Source organism: Silurus aristotelis (assembly GCF_946808225.1).
Source record: "Silurus aristotelis genome assembly, chromosome: 6".
Classification (NCBI taxonomy): domain Eukaryota; kingdom Metazoa; phylum Chordata; class Actinopteri; order Siluriformes; family Siluridae; genus Silurus; species Silurus aristotelis.
Window position 1 is genome coordinate 18,441,857 of NC_139579.1, and position 18,553 is coordinate 18,460,409.

Sequence of the window (18,553 nt, forward strand, 5' to 3'; positions counted from 1 at the left end):
GGGAAATTGACAGTGAACTCGTGGTTAATTATCTGTGACGTCAAAGTGCGTGATCTCTATCATCTTAACAGATCTATATCATCCACTGCAGAAAAAACACACTCACTCACCTACAGGCCACCATACTCACATACATCTATACCTACCTAATAGCCCAAAGACGTGATCCCCATCAATGTAATCAACTAATCAATAATGTTCTATACAATCTGTACTGTGTTCTGTATTTATTAATCAATAATGTTTATCTGTTTACATCCCATCAAAACACCTTGATGTATATATAGTCACTAAAGTCACTGAAGTTTCCACCTGTATATACAATCATCAAGTACTTAGAACAGTATATAAGTTTGTATTATTTTGCTTTTACAGCATTAAAGAACCTTAATGTGCAGTTCTCTGATTCCCATCAGATTGCACTATTGTAAACAGTGTTTCATAGGTTCCAATCTACGTATATACACGTTTTAGAGTATCTGGCAACAAGGGGGAATATTTTCTCACATGTTTAGAGATCACATTGGTCGGAGAGTTTGAAAGAGACGCGTGTTATTGGCTGACAGATCTGTCAATCTAATCACGAGCCAGAACACGTCACGAGCGTGTGGGTTGGGCATAAAAGAGCTCGGTGCAGTCTTGTGATTTAGGGAGTTGGGAGAGAGTGGATGTGTAGGAAGGCGCGTGCTGGTGAGTGACTGGGCTGCAAGAAATCTTTTTATATATATATTTGTTGATGTGTTTGTTAATTAGTTTGAGATGAAGAGTATGATTAGTGTTGAGCTGTACACAGCGGTGTGTGCGCTGGAAGTGTTTTAGGGCGGATTTGTGAAACTCGGTGAAACTTGAATGTAGTTGGATAGATGGGATTCGGCGTGTCGGTACAGTCACGTGACTGAGCGGTTCGGGGGTGTTTATGGAGCGCAGTTTGGGGCGGTTTGTGAAAAGGGGAAAAGTCCTACAGTTCAGGGATTTTGTTTTGTATCTGACAGGTAGTAAAGGATTCACCTGGACAATGGATTTCCGTGTTGTGTGTGTCTTCTGTCTCGCGCTGCTGCTGGGGCTGTCCCACGCTGAACAGGTCAAGTTTGCAGACTGCGGTGAGTAAATGAACTTCCACTTCCTCCTCTGGGTAAGAACCTGGTGTACTGGAATCATAGTAATGATTTATATCTATATATCTATAATTGTTTTTGTAATGCTTTTATCGTATCATTTTAACAAACTATTAATAATAATAATATTATTATTATTATTATTATTATTAACATTGACCAACGATTTCAATAAAAATGCACGTAGAAACCTGTCATTAGAAAACCGAGTCTTGTGCAATTGTAATAGTTTAGAAATTAAACATTGCAAAAATTATACTTATCATCACAGACCAGTTACCTTTTGATGATTGCTAATCAAACGTTTATTTTCATTTTGCACAACTTTTTAATAATTCAATAAGCAAAATACCTCCTAGCAGCTGAAAACTGTTTCCTTTGTTGCTGTGATGCGAACACTTGAACTTTTTATCACATTTGAGACTTTTTTTTGTTGTTGTTGCCTTTTAGTCATTGTGTGACTGTGAGTCACTCGTGCATCACTTCACCGCCGTTTCTTTTCCTCTCTCTGTTTATACTCTCTAGGCTCAAGTGTTGGAGCTGTGACGAAGGTGGAGGTTACTCCCTGCCCAAATCAGCCGTGCCAGCTTCACAAAGGACAGTCCTACGCTGTGAACGTGACCTTCAACAGCTGTAATCAACTTCATTCTGGTTTTTTTTTTTTTTTTTTATATATAAAAAATACAAACCACATAGCCAGTGTCACTGACTGTCACACCCAGACGTGGGTCCTCACACTGTTAGTGGAAGCACTGTAGCGTTAGTTTCCCTTCACTAACTCGACTAGGCGGAAATTTTCATGAAGACTCGGTTTGCTAGAATCTGAATCTGACTTTGTGCTGATTGGAGTGTCATGTAAAAACTGCTTATGTAGCAAAAAAAACAACACATGGAATTGTTTTTTTTTTTCTTTAATTGCTATAATTCAAAAAGAGCTACATTTTAAGACTGCTAGTGAATCAAGGGAACGTTCATTTCTAGAACACTTGATCTATGCCTCCTTTGCATTTCGAGAGATCCTGGGAGCAGTGCTTGAGGATTAGAGGAAGCGTGGTGTAGTGTGGGGATGATAAATGCGATGGTGGTTGGTCCGTGTTTGGCTTAGTAGGGAAACATTGTAGTTGCCTGTGTGGTGGTAAATGGGCAAATTCTTTCTGGTTTTGTAAAGGAGACATTGAGTGTATCAGATTAATTATGTGAGTGTGGAAAAGAAAAGTCGCTGTCCACGGTTACCGCGAGCTTGCACGCAGTAGTGTAGATGAGTTCAGATGTTCCAGAAGGATCAGGAATTCCTTACATGGGGAAGAATCGCCCGAACCAATGAGAGTTTTCAGTTTCCGCCAGCTCAACTTGACGTCAATGCAGTATCAAAAAAGGGGAAGAGAAACCGAAATGTGATGTTCAGCAAGCATGTATGGGTGTTTGGTTAGATGTGTACACCGTGTGTGTGTGTACCATTTTGTGCTGGTAGCTGAGATGGTTGGACACGGCTGTTAACTCTTAGTTAAAGCTGTATATTGACTAAATATTAGGATAACTGTACATGTTCAAACTTCTAGTTCTGTCCGTTCAGTCGTGCATCATTATGGTGAGTTTGTCACTTTTTACAAGCACGTGATCCTGTGAATAATTCCTATTTACTCGTGTCTACTTTTGCAGTGGTTGACAGTCAGACGAGCAGAGCAGTGGTCCATGGTGTGATTGCTGGAGTCCCTGTCCCCTTTTCAATCCCCATTGATGACGGCTGCAAGTCTGGAATCCAGTGCCCTATTCAGGCGCAAAAATCCTACAGTTATGTCAACCAGCTTCCTGTAAAACCAGAGTATCCATCAGTAAGTTTTACGGTTTCATTTCCTTCTCCTGTGTGTTAAACAGAACCACTAGTTGTATACACATCGACTATCAGAGCAGCAGTGTGCGATCTGGCTCTACTTTACTTGTATAATTATTACTAATGTTTTCTTTAAAGATAAGACTGGTTGTGGAGTGGGAACTTCGAGACGACTCCAGTAAAGATTTGTTCTGTATCAAGTTTCCTGTCCAGATTGTCGCCTGATGGCCAACACCAACTCCAGCAAAGTAAAACCTCAAGTGGGATATTATGGGGTTTATTTTTAAAAAATGAACTTTAATTTTAGAAATGAGAATCTTTTTACAATGTTTTTTCCCCCTAATTATTAATGAACACTTGTTTTAGTAATACTCTATCATCTCAGTAATTAAGAGAATGTTTTAAGTGATTGATGCTGCTCTGGTTACCCAGCGGTAATCCTAATTTTCTATCTAAATATGAATAATTTTTTAATATTGAACTTTAATCCAATATAAATCTGTCTGAAATAAAGAACTTTTTAAACTAAGCACTGGTTGGCCTTTTTAATTGTGCCTGAAAAATGCAACAAACATTTTAAATATTATGAACATTAATGAGTAGCATTTTTGTAAATGTTGAGAACATCCACCTTCAGATACACTTTTCTTCATGAAAAATCTAATGCAAATGCATAAACAAACACAGAAAATCAAAGTAATAATGTGTGCTTTTATTAAATCATTTCTGCCAGTCCAGTCTCTTGGACACATTTTATTTTAAAGGGAGGTCTTTTGTATTTTAGAATAAACTCCCAACATTCCACACTTCATTGTGTTTGAAGTTCTGATTTAGTGCAATTCTGATAGGCCTTATTTTAACAAAGCAGTGACCTGAAAGCCTAAATCTACTAAAAACTGGTTTGGATTTCAACATGCTCATACAAACATGAGAAACTCTGCGGCTGATGGCCTCGTAGCAACACGGTGCTGTTCCTTCAATCTATGAATGAAAAACTAAAGAACTGCTCCCTACTTTTAAGTAACCATTCAAATGCCATGTATAATGACTCCTGTTTCGTTTGCTGTGAATTTCTGCAAAACAGACAGGACATTGTGTTCAACTCGCATTCAAGTAGACGTTTTATCTTCAATATGTCTGTTTTAGTGCTAGAAGACTTTCCTTTAAATGAATAGCACAAAGTAAAATAACCATGTTTGCACAAAGCAATACCTTTTCCAATATACCCCAAATGATAGCAAGCAAACCAATAAAGCCCAAAGAAAATCTGTTTAAAGCGGATACTGCAAAGCGAAAGGAAAACAGACGCACAGGAGTCTCGTATCCAAACTCAAAGTATATTGGAAGGAACTTGGACAGAACGTTCCAGACCATCACAATAAGGCATCATAGAAACCATTCGGTTTTATAAAAAAAACAAGCAGCAGGTCCAGTTTTGTCAAAATAGTAAAGCTTTACATAGTAAAACGGCCCCAAAGCTGGCGTTTTTGTTTCTAGTCACATTATTGACTGACCAAGTGATACATTTTGTTATTCGTTGATCATGTGCAAAAGTATTTTTCATTATTTCGTTGACTCTTCCACCAAACTGTACAGTGCACTCTGTTTTTGCCATTACCATAATACCACAATAAAAACATTGCCACAAACTGTGAAGCTGACAAGAATCTGAGCGAGAAGTCTTTTTATAAAATCGAGGGCAGAACTAAAAAGAAGCTGGTGAGTATTTTCTGGTTTGGATGTTTGCCACGGATGCTTTATACTGACTCATTGCACAGAACTTCAGCATAACCACAAGTTTGCGAAGAAGCAACTCCTGGGTTCTGCCTAATCTTGTCACTGTTTGTTTTGTTTGAGCCTCTCGAGTCGCTGGAGGAGGGCGTTTCCGAAGGCTTCTCTGTAACCCGGGCTGAGAGAGTCCAGGAGCGAGTAAACAGTCTCATGATACTGAGTGCTCAGGCCTGCATCCACCTGGTCAAAGGTGTGTCCCACTACCTGCAGGGAGGGCATTGCGAGAGGAATCAATGAGGTGTTCAAAACATGGCAAAGAAGCCAGGAGTGGTTTTGTACTCACCCTGAGTCCTGCTTCACTGAGCTCTAAGCAGTAGCGCTTCCCTTCTCTGGTCTCCACGTTGATGAAAGCCAGATCCAGGCCGTTGGTGAGAGTTTTGGACATGAACATGTTGCTCACTGCGAAAAGGACGTCGCTGACTATGGCTTCAGCCTCCAGCCGCATGTCTTTAACACCGTGCTCAATACTGCGCTCATCATATGAGGACATGGGCAGATCCTCAGGCTGATAGTCCACCTCCATCCCCTAAAAACACCAGCGACTGTTACCGTACTGCGAGTCTCTGATCGAGTCACAGGCAACCGGAAACAATGACGTAATCGAGTATGCTAGTTCGCTAATTCACATGAACCAGCGCACCGACAACCTCAATACACCTACTTACAACAGGACATAAGTCAGATGATCGTAGTGACCCCGATGTGCTAAACAAACAAACAAACAAAATCACCCCGACAACCATGCAAACATCATGCAGCTGGCTAATGACTACCAACGGAATTAGCTAACCTTGGCTAGCTAGCACTAATAGAGCTAATCAGTGCGATTAAACGGCCACACGTCTCACACGATGCAATATAATACACACTGCAGGTACAATAATGAAGTTTACGGTAAGGGTTCATGCGACCGAAAATGTATTTAAAGATTTACAATGATGTTAGCTACAGACCTCCTCCGGGGGCAGTTTACCTGGGCACTTCCGGCTCATGCCGGCAAATAAGGATGTGTTCAGGACCAACAACTATTGCGTACAATTTTTCCCTGAAGTGTGTTTTCAACACTTAAAAAAAAAAGTTCATGTCGAGGTCATGAGACGATTCAGACGTGATCGCGAAAAAAACAAGAAAGAAAAATACATTCTAATTATAATATATATTGGGTATAATATATACAGGGTGTTTATGTGCACACTAACCCTGTTTCACACTGTACACTTCTAAACTCAGAGGTAACGCTCTTGTTTCCAAATTTCCAGCAACCTAGAACATATAAATACTAGGTGCAAACCAAATTGTACCATTTCTTTTGCGTTTTCTATGACTGTTTATCATTTCAATTTATTTTCTACCTTAAATGCAGCAGATATTCGTCTATCTGAGCATCTAAACACATAATAACGTGAAGTAGGCAGACTGTACATTTTTGCTGCGCAGATTGGTGTAGTGTGAACACACCCGGGCCGCAGCCGTTTGAGTGTGTAGTGAGCGTGCGGTAGTGAAGAGTGCACAGTCACCAGAGTGTTTGTAAACACCACTAGCTTTATCCACACACAAGGTGAGTGAGTAAGTGATAGATGCTGGTGTCTGGCTTTAGACCACTTGTATGGGTGTGTGCGCTCCATGGCCACGTATCAGGCTAACTCCGGGTGTTTATGTGCACACAGTAACAGTGGAGCAGAGCAGCTTGATCTTTGTGCAGGAGGATTTTAGTTTGTACTGTTAGCTTCTCTAAAGCTGCTAGCCTGGAAGCTCAAGTTGGCAAGTGCGTCAACTGTCTTGTGTACTTGGGGGGAAAACAGACTGGTGGAGATCTGGAAGGTATTAGAGGAAGCATTCGAGTATTTTCTAAATGCTTAATATTTTGTCGGCATGAATAAAAGAAAGGCATGTCTTAGTGTAGCTTAGCCTGTTAGCAGGTCTGCTACCTGTCATGTGCTGGGAAGGTGCGCACACGCCGGTGGCTGCTTCTGGTGTTAAGGACTCTGGACCGGACATTATTATTTTTTAATGCTATTATTTTATTTATCTTTTTTTCCTATCTGCTGTTTTTTTAGGTTAATAATTTCCTTCCAAAGGCACCCAAGCAAATGATGAAGAAATGAATAGATATCTTTTTGAACGATGTTGGAGATAAAACCTCAAAACACCACTAGGTGGTGTCAAAAAATTTCGAGACTAGTTTTGTAGCACACTGACAGCTGGAGGCTGCACGCACAGTCACAGGGAGCACCTAACTTCAGAAGTCATTGTGGCAAAAGACATCGTCCTGTGTACATGGGCAGCTGTGCAACCAGTGCTATTATGTACACGTGCGGACTGGACTATTTTGAAGGTGATGGTGTTTAAACGTAGATAAATAAAGTACTTTCTTGTAAACAGAGTTAGTTTTTGAAACGTTTTGATACTACCATGATACTTTTATCATGAAGACTATGGAACGAGCGAAGAACAAAATCTTGCAATAGCGTTCATTGAAATCTTGGTTTTTCGGACTCCTAACAAGCCTATAAGCACAATGGCAAAGCTACACTGGAGCAGAGAACCTCAATGTGTTCGACTAAGCCCGGTCTGAGCTCAGCCTTGTATAGCGCTGACATATTTAATGTCCGATACATGTTGTTTTGAAATGTGCACTTATTTGTACAGACTGCACTGATGCATGCTTTTTCAATTTCGCATGTAGTTTGATAGAGCTGTACTTTACCACACACAGTAATGTACAACATTTTTCTTTTGTTTGTCTACCAACAAAAGTATATGTAGTATTTGGGTACATAATGGTTTTCCACACACATTTGTTAAAATTGTTCTCATGTCTTAGAGCAGTGGTGTCAAACTCAATCATAGAGGGGGTCAAAATTAAATACTGGGCCTAAGTCAAGTCAAGTTTATTTCTATAGCGCTTTTCACAAGACATCGTCTTAAAGCAGCTTGACAGAATTTAAGAGTTAAGGTGAACGATGTGTATTTATCCCTGATGAGCAGCCATGTCGACTGTGGCAAGGAAAAACTCCCTTAGATGTTATGAGGAAGAAACCTTGAGAGGAACCAGACTCAAAAGAGGAACCCATCCTCATTTGGGTGACATCAAGAGTGTGATTATAATCTTTAAACACTACAGAACACTGGAGAGTGAGAACTAACATGAGCACATGAGTAAGATTATGAGTAATGTTCTTTCTACAGTCTTTTAGTCATTTGTGACTATAAAACTAGGAGCTACTGAGCTCAACTTTTGCGATCATCACAGGTCCAACACCAGCTTCTCCATGCCAGAGCATTTAAACACTCAAAGAGGTCCAATGTCCAAACTCCACATGAGGTAGAATCCAAATGGTGCTGGTACGTCTCTAGATGGTTTAGGATGTTTGCGGGGTCAACATCTACTTCTTTAAAAGGTCCATAATCTTTATAAGGTGGGACTTGACTGGGGTTGGAGCAACCTCAGGATGCCTCAGGATGGGGAGAGAAAGAGAAGCAATGGAGTTAATGATATTAACAGCACATGTTGATAATGTGCATGTGATCAGATGTACTGGAGCACAGGGTTATGATGTGATGTGTGTTATGTGTAGGCTTTGCTAAAAAGATATGTTTTTAATCTGCACTTTTAATCTGTGTCTGAGTCCCGAACACTGCCAGGAAGACTATTCCAAAGTTTAGGAGCTAAATGTGAGAATGATCTACAGCCTTTAGTGGACTTTGCTATTCTAGGAACTACTAGAAGTCTGGAGTTTTGAGATCTTAGGGAGCGTGACGGAGTGTAGCGTGTTGGAAGACTGGATAGATACATGGGAGCCAAACCATTTAATGTTTTGTAAGTAAGTAGTAGTAGTTTGTAGTCGATTCGAAACTTAACAGGTAGCCAGTGTAGGGATGATCAGATTGAGGTTATATGGTCATATTTTCTCGACCTTGTGAGAACTCTGGCTACTGCATTGTGGACTAACTGTAGCTTGTTTATTAATGATGCAGAACATCCACCTAGTAATGCATTACAATAGTCCAGTCTGTAGGTCATGAATGTGTGGATGAGCTTCTCTGCATCAGATACAGACATGTTTTAGAAATATTTAGCTTAGAAACTATTAGGTAAAGTACATCCTTCTAAATCCAGATTGAAATGCTGGAGCTTCTGTGTACTGGTTTTTTGGCCGATAAGCAAGATCTGTCTTATCAGAATTGAATAATTGAAAGTCATGAGTCATCCAATCTTTTAATTCTTTGACACACTCGGTTATCCAAGCCAATTGAGCTGTATCGTATAGTTGGGTATCATCAGCATAACAGTGGAAGCTGATCCCATGCCTTGATATTTTCCAAGGAAAGCATTTATATTTGTGAAAAGCAGGGGTCCTAGAACTGAACCTTGTGGCACCCCATAATTTACTTGCACTACCCTGGATAGCTCTCTATTTAAGTCTACAATGCCTGTAATTTTGCAAGCAATCTAGGAGAAGATCATGATCCATAGTGTCGAATGTAGCACTAAGATCTAGCAAAACTAAGAGAGATGTAGCCTTGGTCTGAAGCTAAAAACAGGTCATTAGTGATTTTAACTAGAGCAGTGTTTGTGCTATGATGGGGCATAAAACCCCGACTGAAACTCTTCAAAGATATTGTTCTCTTGTAAGTAGGAACAGAACTGGGCAGACACAATCTTTTCTAAAATTTTAGACATAAATGGGATATTTGAAATAGGTCTGTAATTTGTTAGTGTGTTTGGATCCAAATTAGGTTTCTTAACTTGAGGGATTTAGGGACGTGACCTAAAGATAGTGAGGAGTTAATAATATTCAGAAGAGCCTCACCAGCTGTATGTAACACTTCTTTTAGAAGTTTAGACGGAATGAGACCAGACATGTTGTTGATTTGGCTTTGGTAATAACATCATACAGCTGTTCCTGTCCTATACTTGTGAAGCAGTGTAGTTATGAAGTTTTAGGGACGCTTTCAGGGGTTGGACCTTCACAATTGTTTTTTGAATACTTTACATTTTTTCAGTGAAGAAATTCATAAATTCCTCACTACTAAACTGTGATGGAATACGTTTTTCAGATACCTGATTTGTTGTACATTTAGCTACTGTACTGAATAGGAACCTGGGATTGTTTTTGTTGTTTTCTATGTCTGTAGCCGAGCTTTCTATCTTTATACGCAATTCTAAATACCTCCAATTTAGTTTTCCTCCATTTTCTTTCCAGATTAATGGCTGTTCTCTTGAGGGTGTGAGTATGACTATTATACCATGGTGCAGGTGTTTTTTCTCTAACCTTGTTTAAACAGGTGTGGGCAACGATGTCTAATGTGCTAGTGAGGATAGTGTCTATGTTGTTAGACATTTGATCAAGATTGTTAGCATTTAGGGGTTTAGTGAGAAATTGAGATAAATCAGGCAGGTTATTTATGAATCTGTCCTTAGTGGCCTGAACAATAGTCCTACCAAGTCGATAACGTGGTGAAACACGGCTAATCTGCTATACCTGGAGTGTGTACAGTATGAGATAATGGTCTGTGAGTTCATCACTCTGAGGTAAAATATCTGTATCAGTGATGTCTTCTCTGTGGGATATTATTAAGTCTAGTGTGTGTGATTAAAATGATGAGTCGGTCTGGTGACGTTTTGTTTACCCCCAAAAGAGTTTAAGTCCACAAATGATAGTCCTAGGGCATCATTTGCATCATCTACATGAATATTAAAAACTCCTACAAGCAGCACTTTATCAAAATTGATCAAGAGGTCTAAAAGAAAATGAGCAAACTCTTGAAGAAAATCAACGTAGGGCCATGGGGGTCTGTACACGGTGGCCAGAGCGAGAGATGATAGGGGTTTTCTATGTGTCTGAAAGTACAACTTTAAGTACAAGCACTTCAAATGATTAAAACCTGAATCCTAATATCTGACTAACATTAAGAAGGGCACTATAAATGGTAGCTACACCACCCCCACGACCAGTCTGACGGGGCTCATGTTTATAAGCATACCCATATAATCATTTGGTTTAATTTTGCGCTGGGCCTGTGCAGGGAAACACGCGGAGTTGAGGTGATGTGAGCATTGGGTTCAACCCTAGGGTTTACCTGGGACTAGTGAGCGTCCGCCCGGGATGTTTCCAGCGCCGCTTTCCGCTCTCATAGCTGTGCATGCTTTGCATTTAGGTCGCGGATCTGTTTCTCCACAGCCTCCAGCTCAAACTCCACCGAGTCCTCACCTGTGCACAACCGACATAGTGCTTATAATAGCGAATAGCGTTAAGATAAAGTGTGAGGCAATGAATGTTATCTACACTAGTGGTAGTCGGTTAACGAGCTACAGGCACAAGTCAGGAAGACAAAACCAATTGTTCGGGATTAATAAAGGAGGGAAAAAAAATTGTAATGTTAAGTTTGAAAACGGAAATACAAACACGGAACTCGCGGCAAACAAGTCAAACACCGGAAGCTGCGTCACAGGAGAGAGATCCGAGTAAGTAGAGGGTCAAACACGGTCAACAGTTAATAAACAACATGACTGACAGGATGCAGAATTAAGTTTGGAAATAAACAGTAAGTAAAAGTCAGACATTTTTATTCTCAGACATTTGCCTGAGCAGGATTTTCCTGGCTGTTAGTTTATTAATGTTTGGGATTGAGGTGCTGTGCTGGGGCAACTCTGATGGAGTGAAGGTGTGCATCATCTTCAAAACAGAAAAGTTGCTCACACATATATTCGTGCTTCCAAACATGCAGAGCGTTCGAGCAGCCTGTAGATGGAAATGAGACATTGTTTGGAGTGTCCACAGAGTCAAACTTTGCCAGTTATAATAGAGATATGATATTATAAGCAGATTGAATTAATGGAACCGTGTGCTGGAAGTCGCCCCTGGGCCTTGAGTTTGACATGTCAGACATAGACAAATCGAAAGACCATTACCAGTTATCCACAGATCACACATTAGATGACACAAAGGATATATTTAGTATTACAGCTGACATCCCATTGAACCTTTGTTCAGGATACACTTGAAAAAATTCCTCAGTCAGAGGCGATTAATTCATCTCGAAATTCATTAGCTATCCTCAGGGAAAGGGGAAGGTTCAGTGTCTTGAGTTGCTTATAACATGATAAGTAGTTTTAATACAATGAGATTGCCGTATATGGTGAGTAATTTAGTTTGTTAAAAGCTTTAGTTCATGCTTTGGGAATTTTTTGTTTACAAAGCTTCTAAAACATCCTATTTTTTGCACTTTCAGCAAAAAGTCAAGCAGTTTGTTTGGTAAAAAAAAAATAATAATTCAGCTATTTAAAAAGCAATTTGGATAAGAGTGTTGCCTTGTGATATGGTCAGAAAGAGTCTGACTTGTTGCTTTATTTTCAAGGAATATATTCTGATTTGTGTGTCTGGCTGCATTGTTCTCCAGCTTATTTTCACTTAACAAAAAACTTTCATTGATTGTCAGTAGGAGGTGTATTTTATTTCCCTCCTGGGGAACTGATTTGTTCAAACTTCCTCAGTATTTCTGCTTGGTGCTCGGGTTTCTATTGGTTGGCCGAAGGCACCACATTCCTATATATTTATATTTTTGCTGTTCAGGTTTATGTGCATTAATATGAAATTCTGAAAGCTGCAACATATAATTTATTTTTTAAACATTGTCACGGTGCTGTATTTTTACCATTTTTATTTTTTCACCACTAGGGTTGGGACTGTCATGCCACTTCGCCTCACCCTGAAGGACAAGTTAAACCACAAAAGCGATTGGACATTACAGTCTACAGAATGATCACTCATACAGCATTCTCAAAATCAATATCTGTGCGTCTCCTCTATGAAAACACCATCCTAGCATAAGGTTTTCTTAGGCTGTCCTCGGCTGAATTCACAAAGCAGACACAATGCCGTGGCCTTTTTCAGAGTCTATTAAAAAGCGGGCTTGCAGATATCTGCTGCATCGGTACCTGGGCAATTTTCTCCAAGAAAAGCTGAGTTTGGACCAGCTTAGTGTGGACCTCTATCAAGGCAAAGGTTCACTTGCACAAGTGCCACTGGACAAATGGGTATGTGTGTGTATGTGTGTGGGTTTGTGTGTGTGTGTGTGTGTGTGTGTGTGTGTGTGTGTGTGTGTGTGTGTGTGATAGGAGGTGTGTATCACCACTAGGTCCTATCATGCTGTAGCTTTTACCAGGAGGTTATATGTGCAGCAGTGTTCATGTGTATGATCACATACAAAATAAACTAGTATGACTCATGACCTTGTGTGGCATTCCTGCAGTCACTGAATGAGATTCTCGAATCCGTGGATGCTCCATTTGAAGTGACTGAGGGCTTCATCCAGGCCATTTCCCTCACTGTACCATGGTCCTCATTGCTCCAAGACAACTGTGCTCTGGTAGTCAAAGGCTTGGAAATGGTGTTCAGGCCAAGACCGCGCATTGGTAAGTGACAAATGTACATATATTTTTTTAGGCAGGGTAACGTAGGCTTTGGTGTTTGTTTGTTTCACATTATAATCCTCATTCTTTGTCTGTGTGTAGCATCTGGAACAGAGCCTATGTACTGGTCTAGCTTTATGACAAGCAGTATGCAGCTGGCGAAGGAATGCCTGAGTCAGAGACTGACCGATGATCTGGGAGAGAGTTTCCAACCTCTAGAAGGTCTTGAAAAGTTTGCTGAGACAATAGAGACAGGTATTGAATTCTGCTACAAAGTATGTAATATATTATGTGTAATATCATGCTTTTATGTTTTGTAGAATGTGTAGATCTGATTATAGATTATATTGCGTCACTAAGATTATTGTGTAAATAATAAACAAGATGGCAGGTGGCACTGCAGCTTTTTTAGTTGCCAGCTGTTGAGTGAGTTAACATGTTCATTTTTGGTTCTTTAGTTTTGAGAAGAGTCAAGGTCACATTTTTGGATACAGTCCTCAAGATTGAACATGTTCCAGAAAATTCCAAAACAGGAATCGCCCTTGAAATCAGAATCAAAAGGTAAATTTTTGGTAACAGCATAAAATACACACAATGATATACAGTCCCTGACAAAAGTCTTGTCGCTTATCTATTTTGTAGAAACACCTGCTATTAACCTGACGTTTAATTAATCGATTGGTGTTAGAAATAGCTCATATGAAAAGCTAAAACCCTCCCAAATGATGTTTAATGCACTGTATAAATTAATTGTGTCTTTTATAAAAAATAAAAAAAAACAATACATTGTCGATTATGTTTTACTTAAACCAGACTTTACTTTACTCTTAAACCAGACCTTTGTTAAAATATTGTTAAAATTAGCGTTCATGTACAGTCGGAGCTACTGCCTGGGGCATTCTGTTATAAGAAAATCCACATCTTCTGAACAATCTGATTTGAGCGTTCAAATAAAAAGCTGTGGTTTAATAAGTAATCTATGATCAAGCATGCAAAGTCCCAGGTGCATGCAAACTGCTGTGCAAATTGACAAAGAAGACAACTGGTCAGATAATGCTTTAATATTAAAGCTGGGTATTGGGTCACCTGGTTATAAGTATGGTATGGGATTTTTAAGCATTGCATTCCACATTACGTACCAATTTGCTCTTATAATTCCCTCCACTCTTCTGGGAAAAGGTTCTACTAGATTTTGGAGTGTGCCAATGGATATTTGTGTTCATCAGCCACAAGTGTATTATGAAAGGCAGGTACTGACGTAGGTGAGGAAGCCTGGGGTGCAGTCAGCGTTCACATTTATCCTAAAGGTGTTCAGCAGGGATGAGATCAGAGCGCTATAGCAGGCCACTCAAGATCTTACTCTCCAAAGCATGTAAAGCTTACTTTGTGCACAGGGGCATTCCCATGCTGGAACAGGTTTGTGTTTCCAAGTTCAAGTGAATGCAAAATATAATTTTAGTGCATCTAAAGATGTCCTGTACAATTGAGTGCCTCCACCTTTGTGGTAACAGTTTGGAAAAGAACCACATATACCAGGAAAGGCCAGGTGACCCAATACTTTTGGAAATATAGTGCATCAATGTAATTATATCACCTTATTATTTATAGCTACGTTGTCCGTCTCTGAGTAGCTTTTAATAATTTCTTTTCTGAAGGTCAGCATGCTGCTTCGTAATATCCATTTAATATTATAACTAACGATAGTTGTATATAAAAAAAAAAAACTTTAGTTTTTTGGTATCCTTAGGATTGTTTACTGTGATGAAGCTGCTGAAGAGGGCTCAAGTGTAAACATTCATCAACCCACCACATTTGCACACAAAAACCTGACATTGGAGGGTGCAAATGTTTTCTGGGATGAGTTTTCAGAGATCTCTCGTGCCAGTGTCAAATCGTCCCCCACTCAGTCGGTGAGTTTATTTCAACAGTGATTATACATTTAAACATTTATGAAGGTATTAAGGTTTTGGGCTTGTTTATATCTTCATATATCTGATTTCTTTGTTGGATTTACAGGAAACTGAGCCTAAATTATCCCCAAGCTGGAATCCAAAAATTATTTGTGAGCCTCACCCACAGTTCACAGAACCTGTATGTGCCAGCACACCTTTTGAACCTGTGCAGGTGGGCTGCCTTAGTGGCAAACTGGAGCTGTCCCTGGTTCTGAAGCAGAATGAAGCCATGCCTGGAGCCAAGGTTTGGAACTGTACAGTAATATTTAACTTTGATTTGATTTGCTCTTTGAAAACATGTCTTGGTCTACCTAAGTACTCGAGTGTACACCTGTATAGAATATCTTATAGTGCAGACACTCTTCCTTCAGAATAATCTATTATCTGTAATGTGATAGCATCTTTTCAATATGGAATATAAACACTGTATGGACAAAAGTATGTGGACACCTGATGAGCAAACCCAGATTTTCTAAATCTTTCCAAAACTGTTGCCACAAAGTTGTACGCACACTTGTATGCTGTAGTATTAAAATTTCTGAACATAAAGATGGTACAAACCTGTTGTAAAGAGGTATAAAGCATAGTTCAAGTCAAGGTTTGAACTCAAGTGCCTGCACAGAGCTCTGACCTCAGCTGCACCAAACACCTTCGGGATGAACTGGAATGCCGACTAGCAGAATGTGCATCAGCCCTTAAGGCCTAACCTCAGTGATTAAATGAGCAAACCCTCCCCACCGTACTCCAAAATTTATTAAAAGTGTTCAGTAAAGTGGAGACTGTTTTAACAGCAAAGGTAGGACCGATTTCCTGTAAATGCTGATGGTTTGGAACTGAGCACATATAGATGTGATGTTCATGTGTACACATGCATTTGACCATATACTGTAGTGTATATGGTGTGACTGTGTAGTTCAGCAAATGTAATGCCATAGAGATTCCGCTTTGTTAATAATTACATTTGCCTTTTTGTCAGCTGGACATTGAAGGACAGATTGATTCATTAATCATGCTTCTGTCACCACGGCAAGTCCACCTGCTACTAGATATGTTTGGAGTATTCTCTTGCTCCGGTATGTCATCAAGGATTGGGAATTTTATAAATGCGCACACACATCGCATTAGATCAGAATTTCCTACTTTTATTATATATTTTCAATCATTTTGATAGAATGTCTTTTGTGTATGTATTATGTAGCAGCACAGAAATGGTCTGGCTTGGCTAAGGACAGAAAAAGTCGTCCCATGCAGCAGGAAGATGAGTACCGTCTACAAATGGAGCTTAACCGCTGCTTAAAAAAGGAGCCAATGACTGCTGGGACGAACCAAGACTTGTTTGAGAGCCAGACCACCAGAACCATGTCAAGCAGAGGTAACTTCTTGCTTAAACATATCCACTACCTTAAGATTAAATATTGGCAGCTTAAATATTATGTATTTTTCTATAATTCAAGCAGAAGATGTATTTTTCTCCATGGCTGACATGGACATGTCACACAGTCTATCATCTCTGCCCCCTCTTGGAGACCCACCCACTGTAGATCTGGATTTGTCTCTCAATAGCAACTACTCCACCTCTCTGGGGGAGTCAACCTCTGGCACTGCAACTGTGAGTCATCCACTTTAAAAGGCATAACAAAATGATATAGGTATAACAGAAACATCTGTGTTGAATGTTATGAAATGTCTTTTAGACTGAATGGGAAGAGTACTTGGATATGCCTAAACAAAGGGAAAAACAAAGCCATAAAACACAGATGTTCTCCAGAGACCCTCAGTGCCCATATAATCTGCCAAGACAGACCTGTAAGTCTTTCCGACAGTAAATGTTTGCAGTACCTCTGTTACTTTTTCGTAATATTGTTTTATAACTTGCTATGTTTTCCCCAAGAGGTTCAATCTTTAAAAGACTTTTAGCATTTTACCACATATTATCTACTCACCCTAGTTCTTGAACAAATATTTTATGCTATATAGTTTTACTATAGTAAAAGGGGTTATGATAATCACAAATTGAATTATTTGTTTTCCTTGATTCTAGCTTATTCGTCCAAGGGCCACTGCGATGAGTCCAGGCCTGAGCTGGTTTTCAGGCTGACGGTGGGCAATCTATGCTTGTCTGTCCTGCACATTGATCCTCTCCCACCCCCAGACTCAACTCTCAGCCCTCTTGCACCAATGACCTCTAAATTTTTCCACATGATGGCTAATGATCAGCTACATCTAAGAGGGTTCCTCAAAGCACGAGCTGTTTTTGACCAGGCCTGCCCACACGACCACCTTAGGTGGGGTTTATGCGCTTGTCAAACTTTTAAATGATAAAGTATACAGCATTGTTGGTGAAGAGACAGTTCTACAGGATTGTCAGTGAATTTTGATGTTCGGATTTCTTTGAATGGTATTTACATATTTGAATGCCAATCCACATGTGAATGGGAACTGTAAACCACTGAACACCAAATGACTTTGATATGGGGTAGGATTAGTTAAAGCTTAAATCAACCTAGAAACTGAAAAAAAGTATGTGTATATTATGTGTAGTAAACAGAATCTCAAATAGTATTCTATTAGTCAAATACACTCACTGGCCACTTTATTAGGTACACCTTACTAGTACCGGGTTGGACCCATTTTTTCCTTCAGAACTGCCTTAATCCTTCGTGGCATAGATTCAACAAGGTACTGGAAACATTCCTCAGAGATTTTGGTCCATATTGACATGATAGCATCACGCAGTTGCTGCAGATTTGTCGTCTGCACATCCATGATGCGAATCTCCCGTTCCACCACATCCTAAAGGTGCTCTATTGGATTGGGATCTGGTGACTGTGGAGGCCATTTGAGTACAGTGAACTCATTGTCATGTTCAAGAAACCAGTCTGAGATGATTCACGCTTTATGACATGGCGCGTGATCCTGCTGGAAGTAGCCATCAGAAGATAGGTACACTGTGGTCATAAAGGGATGGACATGGTCAGCAACAATACTCAGGTAGGCTGTGGCGTTGACACAATGCTCAATTGGTACTAATGAACCCAAAGTGTGCCAAGAAAATATCCCACCATTACACCACCACCACCAGCCTGAACCGTTGATACAAGGCAGGATGGATCCATGCTTTCATGTTGTTGACGCCAAATTCTGACTCTACCATCCGAATGTTGCAGCAGAAATTGAGACTCATCAGACCAGGCAACGTTTTCCCAATCTTCTATTGTCCAATTTTGGTGAGCCTGTGTGAATTCTAGCCTCTGTTTCCTGTTCTTAGCTGTCAGGAGTGGCACCCGGTGTGGTCTTCTGCTGCTGTAGCCCATCCGCCTCAAGGTTCGACGTGCTGTGCATTCAGAGATGCTCTTCTGCATACCTCGGTTGTAACGAGTGGGTATTTGAGTTACTGTTGCCTTTCTATCAGCTCGAACCAGTCTGGCCATTCTCCTCTGACCTCTGG

At 40.0% G+C, this 18,553-nt stretch overlaps 3 protein-coding genes across 8 annotated transcripts in view; 2 read left to right on the forward strand and 1 right to left on the reverse strand.

Annotated features, from left to right (window-relative positions):
• Positions 1-549: 549 nt before the first annotated feature.
• LOC310727383 (NPC intracellular cholesterol transporter 2-like) lies at positions 550-3,475 on the forward strand. Its single transcript, XM_083543820.1, has 5 exons — positions 550-690; positions 993-1,100; positions 1,641-1,748; positions 2,775-2,947; positions 3,085-3,475. Exons 1-5 carry the CDS (start codon positions 669-671, stop codon positions 3,169-3,171), a joined length of 498 nt encoding a protein of 165 aa, XP_083399946.1. The 5' UTR covers positions 550-668; the 3' UTR covers positions 3,172-3,475.
• Positions 3,476-3,637: 162 nt separating this feature from the next.
• Positions 3,638-10,949, reverse strand: gskip (gsk3b interacting protein). 3 transcript variants are annotated; one of them, XM_083543823.1, is made up of 3 exons: positions 10,822-10,949; positions 5,021-5,263; positions 3,638-4,941 (listed from the first exon to the last, which is right to left on the reverse strand). In XM_083543823.1, exons 2-3 carry the CDS (start codon positions 5,258-5,260, stop codon positions 4,783-4,785), a joined length of 399 nt encoding a protein of 132 aa, XP_083399949.1. In that variant the 5' UTR covers positions 5,261-5,263; positions 10,822-10,949; the 3' UTR covers positions 3,638-4,782. The 3 variants fall into 3 exon arrangements, with proteins under 3 accessions (XP_083399949.1, XP_083399948.1, XP_083399947.1); XM_083543822.1 differs by lacking the exon at positions 10,822-10,949 and adding an exon at positions 5,691-5,801; XM_083543821.1 differs by lacking the exon at positions 10,822-10,949 and adding an exon at positions 5,403-5,680.
• Positions 6,167-18,553, forward strand: part of atg2b (autophagy related 2B) — a 28,155-nt gene continuing 15,768 nt past the window's right edge. The window contains exons 1-12 of one of the 4 annotated variants that reach the window (XM_083543545.1): positions 6,167-6,295; positions 12,420-12,778; positions 12,994-13,156; positions 13,256-13,408; positions 13,612-13,714; positions 14,901-15,063; positions 15,170-15,349; positions 16,082-16,178; positions 16,304-16,477; positions 16,560-16,714; positions 16,800-16,911; positions 17,147-17,390. In XM_083543545.1, the coding sequence (XP_083399671.1) occupies positions 12,617-12,778; positions 12,994-13,156; positions 13,256-13,408; positions 13,612-13,714; positions 14,901-15,063; positions 15,170-15,349; positions 16,082-16,178; positions 16,304-16,477; positions 16,560-16,714; positions 16,800-16,911; positions 17,147-17,390 (1,706 nt within the window). In that variant the 5' untranslated portion in view covers positions 6,167-6,295; positions 12,420-12,616. Of the gene's footprint in view, positions 6,559-11,089; positions 11,207-12,419; positions 12,779-12,993; positions 13,157-13,255; positions 13,409-13,611; positions 13,715-14,900; positions 15,064-15,169; positions 15,350-16,081; positions 16,179-16,303; positions 16,478-16,559; positions 16,715-16,799; positions 16,912-17,146; positions 17,391-18,553 lie in introns of those variants that run through there. The other 3 variants (XM_083543548.1, XM_083543547.1, XM_083543546.1) reach the window with 3 other exon arrangements.

Bases quoted from the DNA above. Each gene is read 5' to 3' on its own strand.
- gskip (XM_083543821.1), bottom strand. From the start codon at position 5,480: ATGGTTGTCGGGGTGATTTTGTTTGTTTGTTTGTTTAGCACATCGGGG. The intron at 5,264-5,402 runs GTAAGTAGGTGT...TGGTGTTTTTAG, and splicing joins CATCTGACTTATGTCCTGTT to GGGATGGAGGTGGACTATCA. The intron at 4,942-5,020 runs GTGAGTACAAAA...CCCTCCCTGCAG, and splicing joins TCAGTGAAGCAGGACTCAGG to GTAGTGGGACACACCTTTGA.
- LOC310727383 (XM_083543820.1), top strand. From the start codon at position 669: ATGTGTAGGAAGGCGCGTGCTG. The intron at 1,101-1,640 runs GTGAGTAAATGA...TATACTCTCTAG, and splicing joins GGTCAAGTTTGCAGACTGCG to GCTCAAGTGTTGGAGCTGTG. The intron at 1,749-2,774 runs GTAATCAACTTC...CTACTTTTGCAG, and splicing joins GAACGTGACCTTCAACAGCT to TGGTTGACAGTCAGACGAGC.